At 38.0% G+C, this 13717-nt stretch overlaps 1 protein-coding gene and 2 long non-coding RNA genes across 4 annotated transcripts in view; 1 reads left to right on the top strand and 2 right to left on the bottom strand.

Moving 5' to 3' along the window:
- Positions 1 to 13717, bottom strand: part of LOC134754592 (uncharacterized) — a 363458-nt gene that overhangs the window by 59659 nt on the left and 290082 nt on the right. The gene's annotated exons all lie outside the window — the stretch shown is intronic.
- The window catches only part of LOC134754550 (transcriptional repressor CTCF-like), a 39314-nt gene that overhangs the window by 11265 nt on the left and 14332 nt on the right, over positions 1 to 13717 (top strand). For both annotated transcript variants that reach the window (XM_063690852.1, XM_063690854.1), the window contains 6 exons: positions 43 to 212; positions 2062 to 2198; positions 4280 to 4430; positions 5998 to 6164; positions 7132 to 7268; positions 9205 to 9322. In XM_063690852.1, the coding sequence (XP_063546922.1) occupies positions 43 to 212; positions 2062 to 2198; positions 4280 to 4430; positions 5998 to 6164; positions 7132 to 7268; positions 9205 to 9322 (880 nt within the window). The remainder of the gene's footprint in view (positions 1 to 42; positions 213 to 2061; positions 2199 to 4279; positions 4431 to 5997; positions 6165 to 7131; positions 7269 to 9204; positions 9323 to 13717) is intronic.
- Positions 12053 to 12972, bottom strand: LOC134753918 (uncharacterized). The gene is made up of 2 exons (XR_010128851.1): positions 12886 to 12972; positions 12053 to 12854 (listed from the first exon to the last, which is right to left on the bottom strand). It is a non-coding gene; the product is annotated as an uncharacterized LOC134753918 (long non-coding RNA).

Genomic DNA, 13717 nt, shown 5'->3' with positions numbered 1-13717 from the left:
AACGTTTATGTATTTCTCTGCTAATAATAAGGTCTCTTCCAGCTACCTTCTCCTGCGACACATGAAGACCCACTCCGAAGACCGGCCCTACAAGTGCAAGGTGTGCGAGCGGGGCTTCAAGACCATGGCCTCGCTGCAGAACCATGTCAACATGCACAACGGGGTCAAACCGCACGTCTGCAAGTATTGCAACAGTCCCTTCACCACCTCAGGTCAGTACCTAGAATTTTTTTTAACAAGGATTATTTTAAGCTTAGAACAAATTTAAAAGTGGAAAAATTACTGCCTTGGGTGAGTTGAACTCACGGCCTCTTGATCGAAACTCCAGCGCGCTGCCAACTGAGCCACCAGGACCTCATCCATAGTCAGCAAATCTTCCCACTATATGGGTCTAGGGGACCCTAGCGACATCTACGGTAAGAGCATTACACTTCTTAAACGACCACCACTTCCACTTTTAAATTTATTCTAAGCTTAATATCATCGTTCGCAGATGTTTCTGCCTGTTGAAAAATTAAGGATTAAATTAAGGAAGGAGGAAGGAAAGGTTCACTGACGTTGTTTTTGTTGCTTTTAAATCCTTGGTACTTATGATTCCGAACTGACTTTTCGATCGTCATATGAAGTTTTTTTCATATAGCACGAAATACCAATTCGTGGAGTAAACGACTACTCGAGTGTCGACCATGGGGGGATGAGCGTCCTCAAAGTAGACCCCAGATGCGTTGGGACGACGACATCAAGAGGACTGCGGGGAAGCAGTGGCTCCAAGTCGCACAAAACCGTGACGAATGGCGCAAAATGAAGGAGGCCTACACCCAAAGCAAAGACATATAACTCCGTAATAGATGGATACAGTCTAAGAAAAAAAACGTGCCTCGAAAATCACGAAAATTTGATTCTCGATCAGATGGCGCCACTACTTTTGGCCTACTTTCGTATAGAGGGCGTTGACGGTTTCGTTTGTTATTTATAATTTTAACGCATAACAGTGAAAGAACATGGGTCAATATCATATAAAAATAATTAATGCAAATAAAAAAATAATTTATCTATATTTAAATACATTTTAACGTATTTTTATAAATCTTCATTTTTAGTTTTAAAGTATGTCGATAGATGGCAGTGAATTTACTGTGGTTACAAAATTTACTATGACAGTACCGCTCCATCTTATTATATCCTCTTTGCCCATAGGGTAAGAAAAAGGCTAAAGAGACAGAGAAAGATGCAGTTTTTTTAGTTACCTTTAGGCTTTTCTTATTTCATCCATCCATACTAATATTATAAATGCGAAAGTCTGTCTGTCTGTCTGTGTGTTCCCTCTTCACGCTTAAACCGCTTAACCGATTTAGATGAAATTTGGCATAGAGATAGGTTGAGTCCTTGAGAAGGACATAGGATAGTTTTTATCCCGAAAATCATCCCTTAAGAAAGTGAAAAGCGGGGTGGAATTGAGATAATTAACGAAGTGCCTGCTAATTTGTGTGCATAATATGCTCAAATTTAGATTGCTATGAGATTTTTTCCAGGCGCTATTCTTACTCTAGCTGCGGTTACTAAGTCCACGCAGCAGAAGTCGCGGGCAAAAGCTAGTTGTTAAGGCGGTTCGCTGAGCCAGAAGGCGAAAAATCTCCTTATATGATCCTGTTTTTCTAAGAGGCGTTGATATTAGTAGACGTGGAAAAAATATATGTAGTTCTTGACTATATTATCTTTAATATCATAGCTTCCGATACACGAATTATGACACTTCGCTCGATACAATTAATTCCCAAAGTAACCTCTACCTCGGACTTTTAATCCAACTTTACTCGGTTATTTATTATGTGATACTATAAACAAAAAAAAGAAGAAACAACAATCTTAACTTAAATAGTAATTTCATAGCTTTCGAATTTCGATATTGTAGGGTAACGTTTATAAAATAAATAAAAATCGTCAAAATTCGATCAAAATTGACACTTGGCGCGCATGATCTTTCCCGTTCTTTCTTGCGAAATGTGACAGAGACAGCGGCAAATCGATGGAACGGCCTTAATAAGATAATGTGTTGTACAGGCGAGCTGGTGCGACACGTCCGCTATCGTCACACGCACGAGAAACCGCACAAGTGCACCGATTGCGACTACGCTTCCGTCGAGTTGTCCAAGCTGAGACGACACGTGCGGTGTCACACCGGCGAGCGACCCTACCAGGTACTGTATAAATACTAATATCAAATCACTTTATTGTACAAAAAAAAAATATTGTTAACATGAAAACGTTGTGTCCGAAACGAAAGTGAGAGAAAGGATATGAACGTAACCTTATTTGAAGTTGGGGGTTGCAACCAAATTTTGGGGCACCCACTATCTGAGGATGCAAAATGTTTATACAAACTTGTTGCGCTTGGACTAAATAGAAGATAGTTACATTATTGTACACGCACAGAGCGACGTGACAAAGCTCTTTAAACAAGGATAAAAAAAATATGAAATTCATATAAATTTAGGTACAAAGGCGAGCTTATCCCTAAAAGGGATCTCTTCCAGCTAACCTTAGAGGTAATGAGTGGAAAATTCGAATTAGATAGATAGACAAGCTTATAGAACGTACTACGTAATATTTAAAAAGTTAAACTACAATATTAACGTCTACGACTAACTAAAATACATCAATAGCATTATACAATAAAATAAATATGTACTAGCATACATAAATATCTAGTACTAAATAAATAAATATATATATATATATATATATATATATATATATATATATATATATATATATATATATCAAGTGCAAATAAGAAAACAATAATAAAAAGATTAGTACTCAACCAAATCACACTTCGTGGGAAAGCCAAAGCTTTTTCAGATTAACTTTGAGTGATGTTACAGACCGGGACCATTGAGCGACAGGGGCAACTCGTTCCACAACTTCACAGCGTGCACTGTGAATGAATTTGCATCATCATGTCAGCCGATAGACGTCCACTGCTGGACATAGGCCTCCCCCAAGGCTCGCCACTCTGACCGATAAGAAGGCTCAAGGTCACGCAAAGGGCAATAGAGAGAGCTATGCTCGGGGTTTCTCTGCGTGATAGAGTCAGAAATGATGATTCCGCAGTAGAGCTAGGGTCACCGATATATCTAGCAGAATTGCAAACCTTAAGTGGCAGTGGGCGGGGCACATTGCTCGCAGAACTGATGGAAGACGAACTGCCGGTAGGCCTCCAACGAGATGGAGCGACGACCTGGTGAAGGTCGCGGGAATTCGGTGGATGCGAGCGGCACAGGATCGGTCGGAATGAATTCGCATACGTCATATAAATAGTAATGATGGCATTAGTTTGTTTTAATGATCCGAGCACCATATATTTTGACTTAATAGGATCAGGCAATTCGCAGATGGCCACTCTGATAGTCGTTTCAGATCCTCATAGCCTTAGAACAGTTGTAGCGAACTCTCCAGGATGAAACGATAGAAAAACCTGCAGATCATCCGCGTAAAGATGGTATTTACCAAGGGCTTGACACTCTTTGATAGAGAAAGATAGTCTTATTGCGATTCCTATAAGAGGAAAAGAAAATAGTGCCATGATTTGTCCTTATCACCGACCGGGTGGCATCATAGGTAGGAGGCGATGGCGAAATACCGAAATTTATAAGTGAGAGAGAAAAAATCCTATGCTGCCCAAATTTTATATGAATATTCTTTCTCCTACCCCTGGTAGCTCGGTGGCGCGTCTATAACTACTTGTATATACAACGTCTATGGTATTTACAGTATTTTATGCAGTAGATGATATCGCTGCTGTACAAAAAAAACACTATCATGGGCATTTTCACTTAATAGTGTACCATTTTTTTTTTTCAAAACTGCATTAATTTTTGGGTTATTTCTACTCAGAATCACAAGGATTATCGATTTAAAAAGAAAAAAAAATATATCCCGAAAAAATGACAGTTTTGTAACGCATTTTCACATATTCTGACGTCGGTCGAGCGTACGAATTAACATAATGTTCTATGACTCTGACGTCCGCGGCAGATTTTTCATCCGACGGTACGCTCGACAGACGTCAGCGACGTCAGCCTAGGAGGAAATCAGAGGGCCTACCGCGAACCACGTTTGATAAGTTGCCTCTCAGTCGCACTTGTAAATTCGTACGTAAGTGTGACATGGAGGCAAAACTTCGAACGTGGTTCGCGGTAGGCTCTCAGGCCTTATAGTGGTTTTACCAAATATTCAGACTAACTAACCGGACTCTAATATAAGTAATTTTTTCCAGTGCCCGGACTGCACATATGCTTCCCCAGATACGTTCAAGCTGAAGCGACATTTGCGTACGCACACTGGGGAAAAACCCTACAAGTGCGACAGCTGCAACATGTGCTTCACGCAGTCCAACTCGCTCAAAGCTCACAAACTCATACACAACGGTAAGACTTTTTAAGATAATTTACTTAACAAAATTACGTAATTTGTCACTAATAATTGAGGGTTAACCGTCTAGTTTCAGAGTGAATGTCCGAGCGTTTTTGCGCAAAATTTAAACACTAAACTAATGAAAGTCGATTTTTTATTAAAAATTAATGAATAAAAATATTAAAAATATCTTTTTGCAATAATTACGTGTCTATAAAATGAAAACAGTTCTAAAAAAATTGGCAACATCCCTATTACTGTCATTTATATCAAAAATAAATCAAGTTTCTACATTAGAATTTTTGACACAAGATCCTTAACTGTTTATTAACTGGCATAGTTAATGGCAGTTAAACTCAGGTCGCTTCTGTAGGTCTCTATTCTTTCCCATATAGTTTTAAGTCATATTGTATCGTTTGTCCACATTTTCGTTAGTCATAATTTAGTTTTTCTCAAAAACGCGCAACTTCTCGGGATTGCCATAAAACAAACCTAACCTAACCTATCTATAGGATAACCCGAGGTAAATCCTGAAAGTTAACGGTTCAGAATTATGACTAATTCAATTTCAATTTCAATTTCAATTTATTTATTTCCTTTAAGTACAATTTTAATTTACATCATGTTGTTCATAAGAGCAGGAAACGATTCCTCCGTACTAGTAAAAACTGTATGACGGCAGGAAGCACCACCTCTCCCGGATCACATTTAATCTTATCTAGCAGTAGGTATACATGTATTTGCGCAGTACTAGATATATATACATATATATATGTAATATTGTATAAAGATGACAAGAAAATGAAAAAATAAAACAGGTTGCAACAAGAAAAAAAAAACAAAGCAAATAGCATTGGAAATAAGTGTTTGTGTATGTGCGCGCGTGTGAGTGTATGTGTGTGTGTGTATGTGTGTGTGTGTGTTGTATGTGTGTGTTTGTGTGTGTAGTTGTCATCACTAGTGAGATTCTAAAGATCATGAGAAGCATAGCATGTATGGAAGCATATATGGATATATGATGGATATGTAATATGTGAGGGAAGCACAACGTATATAGAAAAAAAAAATAGATATCAAGATTATCAAGCATTGCGTGTTCATTTTAAGTGGAGGGTAATTCTTTAATATGATAATATGACAATCATTACATTATGACTTTCAATAATTATGTTATTCTCACGCGTGAAAGTAAAAAAACCGACATTGGCAAATTCACCCTGTGCAAAATTGCGGGGTCTTGCTTGCCAGACAAGTATTAGTATTTTTTTTTGTAAATATTTTTGTTTTCTGTTTTTTTTTTCTTTTTCTTGTTCTTGACATTCGACAAAACCTAGGTTGGCCCTAGCTATGTATACATTGACATCTCTTTTTTTGTGACATTTGTTTTATTTATTAATTTTATATTCTATTATTTGATTTTTGTTCTAATCTTAAGTTGACGATCTTTTAGTGAAAGCCTTTGTTTTATCCCTTTTTGTAAAATACTGTGCCTTTTTCTTCAAGAAATAAATATATCTAATCTAATCTAATCAAGAGAAAAAAAAAAAGTCAAACAAAGGTACCCCCGCTTCTGTATTGCAGTGGCAGAGAAGCCCGTGTACCGATGCGAGCTCTGTCCGGCCAAGTGCGGACGGAAAACAGATCTACGCATCCACATACAGAAGCTGCACACCTCGGACAAACCTCTCAAGTGCAAACGGTGCGGGAAAACTTTCCCCGACCGCTACTCATGCAAGCTACATAACAAGGTACACACTTCTCCTCGCTTCGCTCGTCGTCACACTTCAAGAACCCAAATGTTATGCTTATGATTGTCAGTTTTTAGGGTTCCGTAACGGGACCCTATTACTAAGACCCCGCTGTCCGTCTGTCTGTCAGTAGGCTGTATCTCATGAACCGTGGTAGCTAGACAGTTGAAATTTTCACAGATGATGTATTTCTGTTGCAGCTATAACAACAAATACTAAAAAGTACGGAACCCTCGGTGGGCGAGTCCGACTCGCACTTGGTCGGGTTTTTAACGAATAATAAAATTTGTTTAGTCTAAAGCACGTCACAGACGGAGCGATAACATACCAAAATATATATATTAGCAAGGCATCTTACGTACTATTTGACAGTGTCCACACACGAAGCTATAATATATATTATGGTATATTACAATATCTTATAGGCATCTTAAACTAGCTCGGTACCTATATTTCGATATATTTTGGTATATTTCGTCTCTCTCACGATGAAGGTGCTAGACAGTGAGAGATGCATGTTTTGGTATCACTGTCGTGTGTAGTGCTTAGCTATACTATAAGATATATGTCGGTATCTTACGGGTATATCAACATATAATATCGTTCCGTCTGTGACGGCTTTAACGCTAAGTTTTTACTTTCTTTTTCAAGTTTTTTAGTTTGTAACCCTATTTCATGCCATAAAAAAAGGTACCCGATTTTTGTACGTAAATTGTATGAATGAGTCAATTATGTGAAGATTAATACAAAATGTATTGTGAATAGGCGTCACTGTGACATAAGCACTCGTCCCTGGTTCTGAGAATAAAAAACCCCAATTTTTTTTATGCAAATTAGACAAAGATACAGAATTGCACGTTTTCCTAAAAACTGCTCATTTATATCACAATTTTTAATGAGCTAACAAATAGATTTACAATATTAACAAATTTGTATCATATTTCTAATTCTCTCCTTTAATGTTTAGACTCACGAAGGGGAGAAGTGCTTCAAGTGCGACCTGTGCCCGTACGCGTCGACAATGCTGCGCCATCTCAAATCGCACATGCTCAAGCACACCGACGAGAAACCATTCGTGTGCACCGATTGCGACCAGAGCTTCCGGTAACTATATACAGTCTATCTTACTTAACTCTGTAGACCACGAAGGGGAGTCAAGTGCGACCTGTGACACTACACTGGCAGATCTTACAGTTACGAATTTTCCCTTGAACTTGAATCTTCTTCTTCCTGGCTGTATATGTCCTATATCATTTGGGGTCAGCCCTCCTTGTACGTTTACGCCACAATGTACGGTTTTGTGTTGTCTCCGTATCTACCTCCACCAATTCCAGGTCCTTTTTAATGGTCTGACTCCAAGTCGCGGGGGGTAGGCCTGAACCTCTTTTTCCCTCCTGAATGGTCCCTTGAACTTGAATGATATTGTTAATTCAGCACACACTACGTTCAGCCATGATTAACATTGCAAAAGTTTATCACAATAACTAATTTCATACATAAACACTCTCACAGTTGAATTATTTTCATTTAATTTTTTTTCTGCCTACGTGGCAATGATAGTTTCATTCAGCCAATAATTAAAAAAAAGTTTTTTGTGTAATGTCGTATAAAAATATATAGTTTTTAGATATCCAAACTCTATGGTATGGACGTATGGATTACGGTCACAAATAAATTTAAAAAATTTGAAAAAGTAAAAAGCACTAGTTCGTATTATACCAACTTTGCGAACGCTAACCAGCTACGTGAACAAGCACTTTTTGAACAGTATTTAATAAAGAATTTATTTTAAATACAGTCAAATCAAGTTTATTTTAAATACGCCCATATCAAACTCAAACACGCGCACAAGAGGACACAACCTTAAACTAATAACAACAAAGCACAAAACAAATATCGGCAAACACTTTATTGCAAACCGAGTAGTAAAGGCTTGGAACAAATTACCCTCAGAAGTTGTGAACTCTGCAAGTGTTAATCAATTTAAAAATAGACTAGACAAACTATGCTAACTGTGCTAAGTGAACTATGATTTAGACGTACCAGCATCAGCTGCCTGTCTAAAATGAAATAATAATAATAATAAATACCTTATTAAATAGACATCTCCGCCACTCACGGTTCCGTCTTATGAAGTATGACCAATAGTCAATATATTCTTTATTCAAATAGGCCTAGCAACAAGCACTTTTAAATTGTCAAGTATTAAATATCACCTTAATCTAAATATCAGAGCAATTTATTGATACAGTTATTATTACCTATTCTTAAAAACATTGAATTATTATAGACTAGCTTTTGCCAGCGACTTCGTCTGCGTGGAATTAGTAATTTGGGTACCTTAATTCTTAAACAAATCTGCTTTTTAATTCACCCTTTTTTCACCCCCAAATTGGTCCACACTATACATTTCCACCCCATTTTTTACACCCTTAAGGGATGATTTCGGGGATAAAAGTTATTCTGTATCCTTTCCCACAGCTCAAACTATCCCCATACCAAGTTTCATCTAAATCGGTTAAACGGTTATTGATTCCCCATACAAATTTCCACCCCCTTTTTCACCCCCTTGAGGGGTGAGTTCTGGGATAAAAAGTATCCTATGTCCTTCCCCGGGACTCAAACTATCTGTATACCAAATTTCAACTAAATCGGTTCAGCGGTTTAAGCGTGAAGAGGTAACACAGACAGACAGACAGACTTTCGCATTTATAATATTAGTATGGATATGTCATACTTAATAATAAGAATTCACAAAAGGATCGTCAAATACCAAAATTGTCGCACTTAAACTATCGTGAGACATATTTCAAAATATTTATCAGTACGGTTTTTACTCACTATTATTTTTAGTCGCTTTTAATAGTGAGTAAAAACCGTACTGATAAATATTTCACAAAAATTGTATTAAAAAAAATACTAGTCTAGAAACTTTCTGGAATAAAAATCTAAATGTCAAAAAATACGGATTACCTAATATAGGTATTCATTGAATTATCATTTTCATCATTATTAACCGATGTTTTTGTGTGTTGTTTAGTCAGAAGCAGTTGCTGAGGCGGCATCAGAACCTGTACCACAATCCGGACTACGTGCCCAAACCTCCCAAGGAGAAGACGCACGCTTGCCACGAGTGCAAGCGTACATTCGCTCACAAGGTTGGTCCTCTGTTCTGTTACATTCAGGGACCGGACAACCCTTTCCGCGATAAAACCCTTTCAATGGGCGACACTTAAACACGGCTAACACATTGAAAGACTTTCCCTTTTGAGCTGCAAGCCCATTCATACCCTTACCTTTGACTAACCCTTACCGAAAAGCTAACCAAAAATAAGGCTAGCTCTTAATAAGGGTTACCCTTATCTTTAAGCGCTTTTTATAAAGGTTTCCCTTTGCGTGAAAGAGGCAGGATTGGTATATATCTACGGTAGTGTATGAAAAGGAAAGAAAATACTTGCCTAGTCAAAGAACGCCGCCGTCGCCGCCGACGATCGCTCGGATTCGAAGTAATGTGTGCTTTATGAACAAGGTAGACAACTTAAATTAGCACGCTTATATGCTAAAAGGGAAGCCCTTTATAAGGCTAACCCTTATAAGCAATATGCAAGGTGTTGGTGAGCGGATGATAAGGGTTTTGTAAGGGTATTTGGGCTACCGATTACTCAAATGTGGTAGCTTTATATAAGGGTTTTTAAAACCAAAACAAAGGGTTTCGTCTGGCAAAGGGTATGGTGAGTTAAGCCTTATGCAATACCCTTATAAAACCCCGATAAGGGATAGCGGGCCGGTCCCTGGTTACATTTAGACCACTTCATCTATTTCGATCATGGTGAATGCAGTGACAACTTAATTTATTATACATCCATACTAATATTATAAATGCGAAGTCTTCACGCTTAAACCGCTGAACCGATTTAGTTGAAATTTGGTATTTATATTTAGACCACTTCATCTATTTGGAGTTATCCAATTATTACTTCACAGGTTTAGGGGGAGGGAGGGGGTCAAGAAAATGTGACATGTGGCGAGCGGGAGGGGGGGAGTCACCAACTTTGTGACGTCACTTCAACTTATTTAAATTATTTTATTCGCTATACTGTTAAATAACAGAAGTAAGGGCAAATCGCCTAGCATGGTACGGGCATGTGATGCGGAGGGATGAAAGTCATGTGACGAGAAAGGTATTAAGAATGAATGTGGAGGGAGGTACGAGGAGAGGAAAACCTAGGAAAAGGTGGATGGACTGTGTGAAAGATGATATGAAACTAACGCACGTGAATGATGAGATGACGGGTGACAGAGAGGTATGGAAGAAAAAGACATGCTGCGCCGACCCCAAGTGAATGGGACAAGGGCAAGCGAATGATGACTGTTAAATAACAAGTTTTGGAACGATAATCGTTTTTATCCGTTTAATTTTCTTTCCTGGTCAGGTTTGGGTTATAAAATTACTTAATAATATTTCTTTTGTCAAAAATATATTATTATGTTATTATATTATGTGTCTAAAATGTTTAATACTTAATTCAATTTGCCGATATCGTTGATAAAATGTGACGTCACACCAGGGGGGGAGGGGTTTGCCAAATGTGACCAAGTGTGACAAGGAGGGGGGAGGGGTCAAAAAACTTTGTAATTCGTGTGACGTAATTACCCTAGCCCCTTACCCCCTCTATGACTCGGGGGTTTCCAATCTTTTTCAGTCCGCAGCGACTAGAAATGCGAAAAGAACATGCAAATAATGTATACAAATATGACAGATTTTTTAGCGTTTGACACATAACCATTTTGACACACACAAACATTTTTACGAAAGTTATATTCCCTGAAATATTAATAATTAACATTTAATTTAACTAAAATAATATATAAATAAAATATTTAAGTGTTTAGAGAGTATATTTAGTACGCCAAAAGGCAAACTTAGCGAGACCAATTTTATAATTTTATACATCACTGCAAAGATATACCTCCGTAATAGATAGATACAGTCTAAGGAAAAAACGTGCCTCGAAAATCAAGAAAATTTGATTCTCGATTAATTTAATTTAATTTATAATTTAATTTAATTTTTAATTTAATTTATAATTTATTTATTTAGATAACTAGGATCCATTGGGGTTAGGTACATGGTGACTTAAGATCTATTGTTAATATTTTAAATACTAATTAAATTAAATTAAATTAATTTAAAAATTTACAATAAATTAAATGAATGGATTTTTTTTTTACAATAAATTAAATTAATACAATCAAAATTTGCAATAAATTATTAAAATCAATTAAAATAGAATTCACAAATAAATAAATAAAATCAATCAAATTAAAATTTACACAATTGACTACCCATGATCGTTAAGTTATTAATGTGTTTGTGCATGGGCGAATCAGGCTTTTCTATAAAAACTTTTAGGATGCTGTTAGAGCTGCCCCGCATCCTACTGACTAGCGAGGCAGTTCTTTTGCGCACGATGGCGTGAAACCCGTCTGTACGTGCCTCCGCAAACATTTTAGATGCACTACAGAAGCGGGGCAGCTTCAACAACGCCCGAAAGCCGTTATTATATTGAACCCTCAGGGCACTGAGCGCCTTCTGAGTGCAGTTGTACCACAGGCTGCTCGTGTAGAAGCTCTGACAAAACGCTTTAAATAGAGTGATCTTGACTTGATCCGAGCAACGAGCAAACCTGCGGGCCAACATGTTACTCCTCACCGCCAGTGCCCTGCGTTCTCGTTCAATATCTAAATGATCTTTAAGGTCGTCGGTTAGATAATGCCCCAGATATTTGAAACTATAGACTCTCTGCAATGGTGCACCGTTGAGACAAATGTCCGGCACATTAAGAGGTGGCATTTCCGGTCTTTTACCGGCGGCCTTAAAGATCATGTATTCACTTTTTTTTACATTATATTGTAATCCGTGTCTGCTCGCATAGGACTCGCAAATATTCAGGAGCCTTCTCAGTGCCTTCACCGATGGGCTCAACAACACCATGTCGTCTGCGTAGCTGATGTTGTTTACACAGACACCATCCACGTGACATCCCACATGCGTGTTGCTGAGCTCAGATATAAGCCCATCCATATACAAGTTAAAGAGCTTAGGCGAAGACAATCCTCCTTGTCTTACGCCACACTCTAAACCATACGAGTCTGAACGTGCACTAGCCCATCGTACACAATTGCGCTGATTAGCGTACCAATACTGAAATATGCTGGTCAATTCCGTTGGTATGTTCCTATCCCTCATCTTCTGCCATAAGACGTCGTAGGAAACTAAGTCAAAGGCTTTAGAGAGGTCCAGGAAACATGCGTAGACGGTAGTGCTACGTTCAGTGTAATACCGGACGGCATGCTTAAGGCTCAAAATGGCAGTTTCAGTCGAGAGGCCAGGTCTAAATCCAAATTGTCCGTCCTGAAATTGTAAGTAGTGGTCAAGATGGGCGTTAAGCATGCCATCCAATACTTTGGCGAGTACATTTGCGAGAGAGATTGGTCTATAGTTGGTTTTGTCAGCGATGTCTCCAGTCTTGTTTTTCACTATGGGTACAACAATGGTATTCATTAACTCATCTGGTAAGTACGCATGGCTTAGACAAAATGAAAAGAACATAGACAAAACTCTCGGCAAATGAATCCCGGCATATTTTAAGTGTTCGATACTGAGGCAGTCACTACCAGGGGATTTGCCTCTAGTCATACCTCTAATAACGTTTGCTACTTGTTTAGCCGTGATATTAATTGTTGTCCTGTCATAACTAGTCTCAGCATCGATCACCTGTTGCGAAGGACCTAAAGGTGATTTCACCGTGAAATGCTTCCTAAATACCTCCGCAATTTCCTTGGGTTCACTTTGACCTGCAACGCTCACGGGTAGGCTAGGCTTTATATTTAGCTTGTTAGTAGCTTTCCAAAATTTAGTGAAGTTTTTAGTTTCCCTATGCATTGCAATGATATCCATCTTAATTTGTTCTTGGTGTTTTATGCACCAGTTCAGTTTACTTTTAAATACTTTACGAGATTCACACATTTCGTCATATATTTTTCCTTGACTTGGTTTATTACAATTAAGCCACATTTTGTATTTATGTCTAGCCTCCCCGTGCGCACTACGAACATGTTTATTCCAGCCACAGACACGTTTATCTCTTTTGGAACTGGTCACATTGGCAACATGAGTTTGAATAGCAGCATCAGACAAAATATGCACAATATTGTTATACAGTTTATTTATTATAATCTTGTGTTCCTTACAATGGCAATGAACACCACAGCAGTTAATAAGTTCTCGAGGAAAATCTATATTCTTTAACTTACTGCTACATATATTATGGTACATATCTATTTGCTCCTCGTTCCTGAGCCCCCAAATAACCTTACTACTTTCTTGCAAACAATGGTTAGTTTTAGTTCTTATTACGTTAAAATTACACTCAACACTAAGAGGCAAATGGTCAGAACAATAAACGTTATAATCTATATAAATATGAGTCACAGTACTCCAGGCGCTCTGTGTGACCACACAATGGTCCAGCCACCTTTTGCTCCCATGC

Source organism: Cydia strobilella, chromosome Z, assembly GCF_947568885.1.
Source record: "Cydia strobilella chromosome Z, ilCydStro3.1, whole genome shotgun sequence".
In the NCBI taxonomy this organism is placed as follows: Eukaryota; Metazoa; Arthropoda; class Insecta; order Lepidoptera; family Tortricidae; genus Cydia; species Cydia strobilella.
This window is presented reverse-complemented; position numbering and strand designations above follow the sequence as displayed.